Raw genomic sequence first — 12,457 nt, 5'->3', positions numbered from 1 at the left:
GCCCTCAATGGCCCTTCAAAAACATTTTAAAATCCCATGCTACCTGTAGCTGCGTGCTTGCCAAACATAGATATGTTGTTATCATTCAAGCCTTGAGAACACTCTGCAGATGTACCATTCACGCAAAACGTATTCCTTTTGCTCGTCGTTGTTCTTGAATAACATTTGATCATTCAGCCATTGAAGTATAGACTTAATTATTGACCTCCTCATCAGTGACGAACGATCCGAGGGATCACAGGTGGGTAGGAGAACACATCCCTTTCCTGCTTCAACGTCTTGCTAAACTGGCGATACATATAACCCGCCAGTACACAACTCATCAAAGAACCAAGAGTAAGAGCAGTACCAACGACGTGTATCAGGTCAAACTCCCCTTCTGTCTCCCCTCCACTGCCGTGCCTACTGGTGACATGGCTTCTCAAAGTGCTCCCGTATACCACCGCAACTAATATTGGGAGGCCTAGGGCGAGACCCCGCGGCAGCCATCCCATCGAGTTCAAAGACCTGCGCAGAAGGCCTGCGACCTGCCCGTTCATTTTCGACTTTAAAAGCTTGGTGTGCTGGGCTTCTTTGGGCGTTTCTGATGTCTTATTTCCAGCTGTCATCTCGACGTCGCTGGCGTCGGCCAATCGACCAACGAGAAAGCGCTTCATGGTATCGATTGCGTCTGCTGTGTGACCGGCGAAGTCAAACGACTCCGTGGCATCAGTGCCGGCGCATTCTGTGAGAACGTCGATTCCTCCCGGATGATCTTCGGCAAAAGCAGTCAAATCGTACACTGTATTTGTTGTTAAGCATTGCCATAGTGCTCTGATTGCTTCCTCAAAGTTTGCATACCTTGGCCGTACACTGCTACCCATAAGTCTTGTCGAGTTTTGTGTTGCTCGAGTTGACTAGATGTGATGGTTTCAGTCAATGAGTTTGTCATGATTGTGGTGGGTCTGAGACAAAAGGTTATGATGACAAAGATTGAGCGACTGCAGGTGTTCTTGCCCTCTGTGCACAAAATAGCTTTCTTCTATATGATTGCTTCGTGAAGATCCTTGGGCATGGGGTAATTTCGAAATATTCTGTCATTATACACAACCAGAAAAGCGCGAGTATTGTATCCTGTTTCGAATTTCTTAAACACTGACCCAAAGCCAAGAATCCCTTAGGGAGGCTGAGTTGGAAATCCTACTTCCATATTTGGCTCGGACCGAGCCAGCAACTATGATCTTACGTTGACGCTTAGCTCGTCTTACACGAAATTTCTGAAGTCTCAACTGGGGATAGCTTCCATTTGAGTTGCGACAAGCTTTATGGAATTGGTAGACGTTGAACATGAAAGCAGTGCCATAATGTCGTCCTCGACTGTTCATGATATGAACGATGGTCGTTCCACAAAACTTGCAATCACACCAAATTAAGCATACTTGCTTCTTAGGGTGATCTCTACTACTCCAGTGACGGGCAAAATGCAGCAGCAATTCTTCATCGGTCAAGGTGTTGATGGTCACCGTCGAGAAATAGATGTCTCCACGTTTGAAACGCTGCAGCAACTCGGTTCGAATCTTGGACGGCTGTTTTCCTTTGCAGACACGAATTGTACGCGCCCTCATCTTACTTCGTCTGCAAGCACTATGTCTAAGCAATGAATTGAGCTGACTAGTACTGCAACAGCTCTTCGATTCCATAGCAGCCACGATGGTGGCGAGCTCTCGTCCCTCGAGGATGTCAAATCCTGCACCAAACCAGTAGAGATTCGAGCTCTCAATCACGCTTCCGTCCGGCCACCGCCAGGGCCAAAAGGACTCCCACTCGTTGGCAATCATTACGAGATATACCCTGATCCTCTGGGCAACTACGACCGGCTATTCTCAAGATACGGCCCGGTCATCAAGACAACGAATATGGGCACCACGATCTATCACACCAACGACCCGGAAATCGCCCGCCACGTCCTCCGCGAGGGTGAATTCTTCACCAAAGTAACCTCCGACCCCTCGCATCCCCTCTTTTACATGCAGCTCCAGTCGTCCCTGTTCACCTGCGACAGCGACTCTCCCGCCTTCCCCGTCGCGCACAAATTCATCCCGCCGGCCCTCTCCCCGCGAGCCGTGGCCCATCACCTGCCTCTAGTCCAAGAGTCCGCACGGTCGATCTTCCCGGTGCTGGACCAGCTGGCAGAACGCGGCTTGGCCTTCAACGTCTATCACTACATGTTCAAGATGGCGGGCCAGGTCATCTGGCGGGTCGTGGTCGGACAGGACTTGGAGCACTTCAAGGCCCCCAACAACCCTCCCGCGCTGACCATTCGGCTCTTTGGAGAGTTCCTGTCTCTCATGAAAAAGACGAGCTTGCGACCGAAGTGGTACGGTAGCCTTCCTTTCGGTGACCCGGCCCGCCTAAAGGTCGTGCAGCAAATGCTATGGGATAACGTGGAGAAGGCGATCGACGAGTGCACGATGGCGGACGGCGGCACGCTTCCCTTGTCAGACCCGGCATCCTCTCTGCGCGCCTCGTGCGTGGCGGACTTTCTGAGCCGGGCACGCGACGACAAGGAAGAAGGTCTGCCGCGTGACATCCTAATCCCCAACGTTGTGGTCCTCTTGGGTGCCGGGTTCACAACCAGCGCCTCGCTGCTATCCTGGGCGCTGTATTCGCTCGTCAAATACCCCGGGAACCAAGAGCGACTGTTGCAGGAGCTCGTCGACCACGGCGAAGACGGGAAGCGCCCCTGGACGTACGACGAGGTTCACGCGATGAGGTTCCTCGACTGCTTTGTGAAGGAGACGCAGAGGATGCACAGCCCGAGCTTTCAGACAGCGCGGAACGCGAGGCAAGATGTCGTCCTACCTGGCGGCTACCTCATTCCCAAGGGCTCCGTGGTGATCCCGTGCTTTCCGAGTCTGCATAAGAACCCCGCTCACTGGGATAACCCGACGATCTTCAACGCGGACAGGTGGATGGAGGGAGGCGTTGCGGGCAATCTGGGGAAGAAGGGGGTGTACACTCCCTTTGCCGCGGGGCGAAGAGGATGCGTGGGTCTGAACTTGGCGCTGCTGGAAGTGAAGATGGTGTTGATCCAGCTTCTTTACAACTACCGCTGGGAGGACTCCTCTCCGGAGGCTGTGGTGTATGATCCGGAGTTCTTGGTTACCAGACCGGTAAACTTCTACGCGAGCGCGACTAGGCGTACCGAGTGGCCATCGCCATCTAAGAGGGCCGACTAAAATGGGCCAACATAGCAATTCGCATATCCTTTCTTAAAGGTGTTGTATAGTTTCGTGAATTTTGAAGATTATTCACTTGTTATGATCAAAGCTTTGAGCGCCTTGAAAACATTTCCAAACAATAACGAGTAGCTGCTTTTCGGTTTACAAGCTCCAGGCAGTTATGATTGGGGTAGATGTTTCACCACGACACTAAGGATACGTGCACTTTCACCTGTCAATTATCTAGAAATTAAAAGTGTGTATGTAGCATTATCATAGTTCTTCACCAATCATCTTTTCATAGTGTCCGCTTCACTTAGGACCAACATAGTCTCTCAAAAGCTTACGAAGACTTAGACAAGTCATGCTGACTCCGTAGCCATGGGAATCGTCAAACGACTTTAGCGTACTCGATGTCGGGAGAAAACCCAAACCATACGGCGATGGCTATATTTGGTCGAACTCGAGTGGCGTTCTCCCACAAGAGCTCCAGCGATCTCCGTTTGGGGAGTGATATTGCCCGATTTGGTTCGGGCCGAGCCCATCTACCAATCACGGCCAACGCCGCGATGTAGTCAGCCTTCGGGTTACACCAGCTGAGATGGAGGCTTTGACATACACGTGAAGACATCTGATATTGTAATACGATGACTGGGTATCCAACATAGACAGTCGCGATCAATGATAGAACTAGGCTTCGTGGTTTGAGGTCTAAAAACACCAAACATCCAGCAACCGTCTCCTCGTGATCAACTTCGGCTCTTGAACCAGATTGAGTGTCTCGTTGAGAAGATCCCAAAAAGATGTGCGGAATTACAGCAAGTATTGCACTCCCACGGACGGCTCGTGCCAATGAACACACCAATGGCAGCACCAACGGCAACGTCAATGGCAAAGCCAACGGCAACACGAATGCAAGCATCAACGGACATGTAAACGGAACCTCGAGCGTCGACAAACTCCGGAAACAACTCCACGCCTCCGTCGAGAAGATCAACCACCGCGGCCCAGACGAGTCCGGCGTCTGGGTGAGCCAAGACGCCAGCGTCGGCCTCGGCCACTGCCGCCTCTCCATCAACGACCTCTCCCCCAGCGGCTCGCAGCCCCTGACGAGCGACGACGGCCGGATCCACGCCGTCGTCAACGGCGAGATCTACGACCACGACCGCCTGCGCACGCTCTGCGCCGCCGAGCACGGCTACCGGTTCAGGGGGGAGAGCGACAGCGAGCTCGTCCTGGCGCTGTACAGGATCCACGGCGCGCCGGGGCTCTTCGAGCACCTCCGTGGCGAGTTCGCCTTCGTGCTCTATGACGAGAGACCCGCCAGCAGGCGCGTCATTGCCTGTCGCGACCGGTTCGGCATCAAGCCGCTGGTTTGGACCGAGGCTGGGGGCAGGTTGCTCTTGGCGGCTGAGAGTAAGGCGTTTTTGGCCATGGGCTGGGAGCCCGAGTGGGATGTTGCTGCGGTGGTCGATGGCGGCTGGATGATGGATGACCGGACGGTTTTTAAGGGGGTGAAGAAGGTCCTTCCGGGACATTGGATGGAGATTACGGAGGAGCGTGGCATTGAGACGCACAAGTATTGGGATGCTGAATATGCCGACAAGGTACCAGCTCCTCCTCCTCATTTTTTCTTAAATTTTGACGATGCTGACGTGATTATCAGACCAAGGTTGAGACTCGGACTGTTGAGGAGATGGTTCTCGGGGTTCGCGAGCGCCTGGTTGAGTCCATTCGCCTGAGGCTTCGCGCCGATGTGCCCGTCGGAATTTATCTGTCTGGCGGAATCGATTCCTCCGCTGTGGCGGGCATCGTCACCGAACTGGCTAGGAAGGACCACGTCAAGATCGGCAATGAAGCCGCAACACGAGTCGCCTGCTTCAGCGTGCGGTTCCCCCAGGAGTCCGGTTACGACGAATCAAGTAAGATTTACCAAGACCACGAAAACGACGGGACAAGCTGGCTGACATCATTTCGCAGGTATCGCAGATCGCACGGCAAAGTGGCTGGGCGTGGAGACCATCAAAAAGGACGTCACGGAAGAGTCCCTCGCCAACGACTTCGCCGACACGGCCTTCCACTGCGAACACCACCACTTCGATCTCAACAGCGTGGCAAAGTTCGCGCTGTCGACGCTGCCTCACGAGCACGGCGTCAAGGTTGTGCTGACGGGCGAGGGGTCCGACGAGCACTTCGCCGGGTACCCGTACTTCCCGTGCGAATACCTGCGCGAACCGGACCTGTCGCAGCCCGACTCGCTTCTGGCGAGGAACCACGAGCTCCGGAACGAGATGCAAAAGGCCGCGGGCGCAGAGATGAATGCCATCTGGCGCGCAATCGGAGCCGACGTGTACGAGAGCGCGCCGAGCGACGGCGGTCTCTTGGCGGACGTCAACGGTAACACGATGCCTCAGAACCTCCTCTCCTGGCACCCGTCAATGAGTCTCTTTGCGCCGTGGGTGAGGGAAGGGTACAAAGGACAGCTGGACTGCCGACAAACGGTCATGGCTTCTCACTCGCCCGAGGTGCGGGCCAAGATGCGAGACCGCTGGCACCCGCTTCATACAGCGCAGTACATGTGGAACAAGAGCTCCCTCGCCAATGTCCTCCTGTCCTGCCTCGGCGACCGCACCGAGATGGCCCATAGCGTCGAGGCGCGAACACCCTTCCTCGACCACCACCTGACCGAGTACGTCAACGCGCTGCCCCCAAGCGTCAAGCTCGCCTACGCGTTGCCGGAAGAGACGGGCGCGGGAGACGGCGACGGCAAGGATGACGTGCTCTGGAAAAGCGCCGGGTCGGCCCTGCGATCGATGACGGAGAAATGGATCTTGCGCGAGGCTGCTCGTCCGTACATCACCGACGAGCTCTACCTGAGGAAGAAGCACCCGTTCTTGGCCCCGACGAAGTGGCCCCGAGACGGTCCCCTGCACCGCATGTTCCGGAAAATCCTGACCCGAGAGGCGGTTGATGGTTTGGGCTTCGTCGACTTCGATATTGTGGAGGATGCGCTTGAGAGGGCGTTCGGGGACGGCGCCGATGCCAGGTCGTTCAGGGCTCTTTGCTATGTCGGATCGTGGGTGACCCTATCGCAGAGATTTGGCGTCAAGAAGGCGTCGGTACTTACCAAGATTGGATCTGGGTATTAGAGATCTTAAAGGCGGAAAGGGCTTATCTCGATTTCATGTTGTGTTACGTTGATGAAAGACGGATGACGGTCCTGGAGGATAGTGGTATAGAATGATGGCAACGAGACAAACGTATCTAAGGACTAAGTGAAGTGCGAGACAATGCGATGCGATGCCAAGTGTACTCATGTGCAACCCTGTAACTCGTGGGGCTAGAACCACGCGGGATGCATGAAGAACCACGCGGGATGCATGAGATCGGTCTGGACGTGAGCTAATCTGGATAAAGTAGGATCCTATGTTTTGCTGAGACAACTCAAGTAAAACAACAACACTCTCAATAACATTCTCAAAGGTAGGACATTCGACAAATCATAGCACCAAGGCGTGGGGACTAAGATGTCTAAACATCTCCAGCCAAGACATGTCCCCAGAATTGGACGACCACACCGCTTTGAAGACAGACTTAACGGCCTCAATAGACGCGAACCGCATGCCATCGTATACCACATCGGTCATTTCAAGAACTTCTTCCTGCTCTTGTGGCGACGTGGAATGGGCTCCGGCGACGAATAGCGGGAAGATGATGCAGTTGAGGACCTTCGCCTGCCGTGGTATCTCAAAGATGCACGCGAGGCACGAGTTGACATGCTGCTGGACCAGCGGGTGACGGGTCGGGAGGCCACAGATCGCCCTGTATAGATACAGCAAGGCGGTGTGTTGGAATATGCGGATGAGAGTGAAGGCATGTACAGCCTCGGCCTCCGTGGCGGAGGAGGATTCGGATGCCTCGGAAGGGCTCCGGCCGCTGGAGTCTTCGAGAGTCCGAGGCGCATACACGGGACGGAGTGCAGCCTCGAACTGACGAACACGCTCCATGGAAAACTCCTCGATCATGTCAGCCGTCGCCTGTAAATAGAGGCCCATGTTGGCGATCTCGCGAAAGACAGACGCAAGCGAGTATCTTTCCAAGGGGTCACGACCCCACCACACCGGCCCTTGATCAAGCAAATCCCATACTTCCGGGGAGAAGAACGGAGGCTTTCCTTGGATCATGGATGTCGTGAGGTCCGTCGTGGCAAATTCGGACAGCAACATATGCAGCGGCTCGGGGGCCATCTGCACCACGGCTTCGATACCACCCAAGCGTCCCAGGATGGCCAGAATACCGCTGTAGTGGCTCGAGGTCGAGGCCGACCTAACGATGCATCCCATGTACCCGTCGTCAAAATACAACAGAATGACTGCGTAGAGGAGTCCAATCAAAGGCTCATTGCCCTGTGCGTTAGCACAGCAGACTTCTATCTCGGTCCTCACGGCAGCGAGGCACTCGAGCCGCTTCTTGCCAACCACGTCATGGCTATGCTTGCCGTCCTGCAACAACCTGTGGGAGTCGGACAGCACGCAAGCAGCAAGCAGCACAACTCGGGATTCCAAGGCGATTGGGGTCGGAGGGGCGCATGGCTCCTCTGAAGTAGAGAGGAGGGGCCAGACTCGACAGTGAAAGTAATCGAGAGCACGCCGCTCGCAAACCTCGATAGACACGGTCAAATGCACGTCGTTCCGGGTGATGCTGTGCGCGGGAGGCACATGAGGGCTCGGACGCGTGCTCCATCTTATCAGGCGGCTGTTGTAGTCGCAGGTGGCGCCGACAGAGGCACAGCGGCGACAGACCGGCTTGGAGAGGTCGCATTTGATGCGTCGCTTCTTGCAAGGCCAGCAAGAGCCCTTGACGATCCTGATACGATTTGCGGGCATTCTTTGCGGCGATTGACTTAGAAATTGGTCATGCACTTGCGTTTGATGCCGAAATGGAACGAGACGGTGGGTTCTCCGTGGGTTCGGACGTTGCAGCAGGCGTTGATAAGCATCAATGTCTGTGGGAAGAGAGATTCAGTTCAGCATACGGACTTATTGCAACGGACCTCTCATCTGAAAGACGGGCGAGCTCGACTCACATCCTCCATAACTATCGGGCACTCTTTTTCGAGGTCGACGGCCATGCGTGTTGTTCAATTGGCAATTGCGATTTGGACGCTAGCATGCGGCAGCGATAAGGTGGATCGATCGGACGAAAGACGTTTCTCTGTAATTTTGGACGAAGATGTAGTTGAGGACTTGTCGAATGTCGCCCGCATCAGTGTAGGTGAAATGCAAGACGCAACTTATCGGCTAGATGGAAGGGCGGGAGGGGAACTTGTACGGTTCTAGAATGGACCTTCCCCGGATTACGGCCCAGGGAAGTGGGCAGGCCCGCCCCTGGAGCGCCTCTCAGAGCACCCTAAGCTCCACTAGAAAGATAACCGCCTTATCAGCTTATCAGCCGGATGAACCTCGGAGCGGATCTTCGGCCGAATGTTCATGCAGCAGCAGCCAATTACAGGATTATCCGGGAATTCCAAGCCAATGGAAAGTTCAACCGAGGAGATCATGGGGATCGTTCACTCCCGTCTCGTCATTGAAGCACCTTGATGGGATATCCTTGGCGCTTAGATAAGACCGCCAAGGGATTCCCGTATCCGATGCAATCACGTAACGACATCCTTTCACGACTCCACGAAGCACATCGAAGCTCACATCAACCAACAGTCGGAAAGCGTGTGTACCGCAGAGGAAGCACAAGGAACCACGAAAATTACCAATAATGATGGCTTAAATTGATTTTACTTAACGGAAAAGACTGTGCTAAAATATTCAAACTATAAGACAATCGACCCCGGTCTCCTATCAACTCATACGAAGGCCACATCCAGGCAGATCAAGGGCACTCTGTCACGAAATCCCCTACAGCTTGCTGTCTCTGCTACCGCAGCAAGAACCAGCGGTCTCAGACTTGGAAAACGCATCCTTGGAGGTCTTGTCGACAGCCACAATCGAAGGCGGCACCCAGAGCGCCGGGTTCTTCTTGAAGAAGTTGGACGCCCTGATCATGACGCCAACGGGCTCCGCCGGCATCACGGGGAAGTCCTCAGTGCGCGGGAAGTGCGTCAGGCCGAACTGGACGTAGCAGACGATGTCGGTGTTCTCAATCGACTCGCCTCTGCCCACCCAGTCCACCACCGTCTCGTTGTACGGGTGTCCCTCTTCGCCGCTTGACTGACACACGTAGTCGCCCGCCGGGAACAGTTCATAGTCCTTGTACGGGGTCACCCAGAGCGCCTTGCGCGCGAAGCCCGCCCGCTTCCAGACCATGCTTCCCGGCTTGGCGAGGATCGTCGGGCAGTTGTTGTTGAGGATCTTGTAGGCCACCGGCTTCTTGGCCACCGGGTTGATGCTGTTGGGGTTGATGATGTCCCAGGAGCGGCCCGTCTCGTGGCAGTAGTCGGCACCGCAGGCCGTCTTGAGGGGCGTCTTCTTGTTATAGAAGCCGTTGCCGTACAGGTTTCCGGGAGACCCCAGGGGCTCGTCGGCGGGGACGGCGTCGCCCTGCAGAATGGAGTTGTTGGGGCCATCGATCTCGGGGTCCACGCGGAGGGAAAAGATGTGCTGGTGGTTGTGGGCGTTGATGGCCGGGGCGACCTCTGTACCGAACGGGGCCGCGGTCTCGCTGGGGTGCATGCAGTAGGTGTTCAGCATGCCCGTCAGCTTGATCTCCAGCTTGTAAGTACCATCCAGGAGGAAGGTATGGTAGAAGCAGTATTCATAATTCGCAGCGGTGATGATTTGCGAAATGATGAGCTTACGATCGCGAGCCGAGATGACGGTGCCGTCGCGGTAGTCGGTATGCTTATACAGCAGCCCGTTGTCTTCCTCATGGATACAGATGGCATTTTTCACAATGGCTGCCTCTCCCGTGCTGACGGCCATGATAGCGTCCATGTAGTGGATGACACCCTTACAGTCGCAACCGAGCTTGAGGGAGTTGGTCATGAGACCAGTACCGTACTCGCCCACATCGAACGCGTGCTTGCGGTGGTGTGGGGGGTCCGGGTTGCCGTAGGGCACGACCATTTCGACGACGCTGATGCGGTTGAAAAGGCTTCTCTCGCGCCCCTCATCGTCAATGCGGACGTCAGAAAGAACAATACCCTCCCGGTAGTTGAATCCAACATGCATCTTCAACCCGGCCCAGGAGATCTCGTTGCCGGACGTGCGGAACGAGACGCCCTGAGGCTGGGTGATGTCGATGGGCTTGAGCTTGTCCTTCTGGTAGCCGTCACCAATGAAGGCGGGCAGGTAGTTGTGCTCTTCGAGGGGCACCTTGGTCCGCTCGCCGTTCACAAGGCGGATGTCAACAGACAAGACTTCAGCCTTTTCGGTGTCGACGACGACCGAGAAGTCGAGCGGGTGGGCATACTGGTTATCGTCGGGGGAGTTGCGGTAGTAGACAATTCCCTGCTGCAGACGGCGATCGGTGCCCCAGCGGTGATCGAAACCGATGGCCCACGCGTCGATGAAGACCTTGGACATGTCATAGATGCCGATTTCGCGGCACGCCTGGATGACACGGGGGTCCTTGCGCGTGACGCTCTCGCAGATGTCGAGGTCCTCCAGGGTGAGGGTGGGCGCGACATCCGAGACGTCCTTCCAGAGCTCGACGGCGGAGGTCTTCAGGTTGACGACGACCTCGGAGACCTGGGAGGAGAGCTTGTCGATGACGATGGCGAAGGCGCGGCGGTCCGGGCGAGGGCCGCGGCCGGCCTTGAAGGCGGCGTACTCGTTCTTCTTGGGCTCGCGCAGGGTCAGGCAGTTGAACTTGAGGGTCTTGGGGCTAGCATGGTCCTTGATGAGTTTGGCGGCGCGCTGGATCTCTTCAATCGATAGCTGATCTACGCGGTGAGGCAATGATTAGCCCGGCAACCACGAACGAGAGTTCCCGAGAGACTTACCCAGAGGATGTACTAGACCTTGCGTAGATAGATCTGGAACGGCGTCGTTGGGCCCTTCCCGGAAGATGGTGTAACCGGCTATAGAAGAGGTGTCTGCAATCATATTGGGGGCTGTCTGGGCTGAGCAACTCTGCCATACGAGTGGTGTTGGAGGCTCGACCTAAGGTCGATTGTTGGTGTGGAATGAAGTGAGGCCTGGAGGCTCTGTTCTGTCTGTTAGACGAAGCTTTGGTGAGTAGAGGGTAAGTGATTTTCTGGATTTAGTCCTTGGAGAGAAGGAGAACAAGTTACGTCCAAGACCAATTCGCGGCAACCTCGTACTTATAGATGGGCAGAGTGATGTCGGGCTCTCTGGACAGGCAACAGTCGTACGAGGGCTAGCCTGAGCAACAGTCCGAATTATCCTGATATCAAACGTAAAATAAATTCGACGTGCAATATCAGCCTATGATCCCGGCGTCCCAGACCGCGATCCAATCGCTATCGACTCGGATGCGTACCTCCACCGCTGGAGCTGGACCCTGCCTCCGGGTGTCCTTGTCCAACAAACCTCCACCTCCCATCGGTCTCCACCCCTTGCGAAGTGCTACTTCCGGCGACTCATGTACACCTCCCCCGGAGATTTAAATGTTAGATCGATACAAGCCCCGCATAGGCACACGAAGGCAGGAAGTGAGCCTTTGCAGGACTGCCACGGAAGAAGAGTTGACATTGATGATCGAGTGATGAGCCGTTCCGGCCAATATCGTCTATTTCTCATCATCAAGGTCGCGTAGGAGGCCGACTATCCTGTAGAGGTTCGTGCCATTCCACCAAGCCGATGTCAGGAACCTTGGAGGAACTCTGCTCGGGGCCACGAGTTCGGCGCTGTCCGCCCCTCCCCGCTCCATTCTGTGGTGGAACGCATAGGGGGAGGGGTCTAGCCCCCTCCAGTATCTCAGCGCAGCGGCGCCCGTGGAGTCTGGCGCCGACCGGGCCGGGGGTGTGCTCGACCGGCATTGTTGCCGGCCGGGACGTCAGTGAATACTAATCGAGCGCGATACGATCCAAGGCGAGGCTATCAAGCGCGATACTGATAAAACCAAGAGAAAGCATACCATCGAGGGCGGTTTGGGGCGTGCCCGGCCGCGGGGAGCGGACGCGGGCACTTTACTTACTCGATTAGGAAAGAAAATCGACCACGCAGATCGCGTGGCCCAGCGGCTGATTCGGCATTGATTTAGCGTGAGACGCTAACGGAACGGTGGGGCGGTGTGCCAAGCCCGGAGGTGACAACCCCACATCCGCCGCCACCGGAGCA

The 12,457-nt window shown here is 55.6% G+C and overlaps 4 protein-coding genes across 4 annotated transcripts; 2 read left to right on the top strand and 2 right to left on the bottom strand.

The window, feature by feature from the left end:
• Window positions 1-1,460: 1,460 nt before the first annotated feature.
• Window positions 1,461-3,218, top strand: CkaCkLH20_00901 (uncharacterized protein; the record flags this gene model as incomplete). The annotated part of the gene is made up of 2 exons (XM_038883621.1): window positions 1,461-1,590; window positions 1,666-3,218. The coding sequence occupies 2 exons, from the start codon at window positions 1,461-1,463 to the stop codon at window positions 3,216-3,218; spliced, it is 1,683 nt and encodes a 560-aa protein (XP_038751216.1).
• A 785-nt stretch (window positions 3,219-4,003) lies between these two features.
• Window positions 4,004-6,349, top strand: CkaCkLH20_00900 (uncharacterized protein; the record flags this gene model as incomplete). Its single annotated transcript, XM_038883620.1, has 3 exons — window positions 4,004-4,807; window positions 4,867-5,122; window positions 5,181-6,349. The coding sequence occupies 3 exons, from the start codon at window positions 4,004-4,006 to the stop codon at window positions 6,347-6,349; spliced, it is 2,229 nt and encodes a 742-aa protein (XP_038751215.1).
• Window positions 6,350-6,700: 351 nt separating this feature from the next.
• CkaCkLH20_00899 (uncharacterized protein) lies at window positions 6,701-8,086 on the bottom strand (the record flags this gene model as incomplete). The annotated part of the gene is made up of 1 exon (XM_038883619.1): window positions 6,701-8,086. One exon carries the CDS (start codon window positions 8,084-8,086, stop codon window positions 6,701-6,703), a length of 1,386 nt encoding a protein of 461 aa, XP_038751214.1.
• Window positions 8,087-9,112: 1,026 nt separating this feature from the next.
• On the bottom strand, window positions 9,113-11,260 carry CkaCkLH20_00898 (peroxisomal copper amine oxidase; the record flags this gene model as incomplete). The annotated part of the gene is made up of 2 exons (XM_038883618.1): window positions 9,113-11,097; window positions 11,158-11,260. The coding sequence occupies 2 exons, from the start codon at window positions 11,258-11,260 to the stop codon at window positions 9,113-9,115; spliced, it is 2,088 nt and encodes a 695-aa protein (XP_038751213.1).
• Between the last annotated feature and the right edge of the window lie 1,197 nt (window positions 11,261-12,457).

This window comes from Colletotrichum karsti (assembly GCF_011947395.1).
Source record: "Colletotrichum karsti strain CkLH20 chromosome Unknown Scaffold2, whole genome shotgun sequence".
Classification (NCBI taxonomy): Eukaryota; Fungi; Ascomycota; class Sordariomycetes; order Glomerellales; family Glomerellaceae; genus Colletotrichum; species Colletotrichum karsti.
The sequence above is the reverse complement of the archived record's forward strand: the minus strand, read 5'-3'. Positions and strand labels throughout refer to the sequence as shown.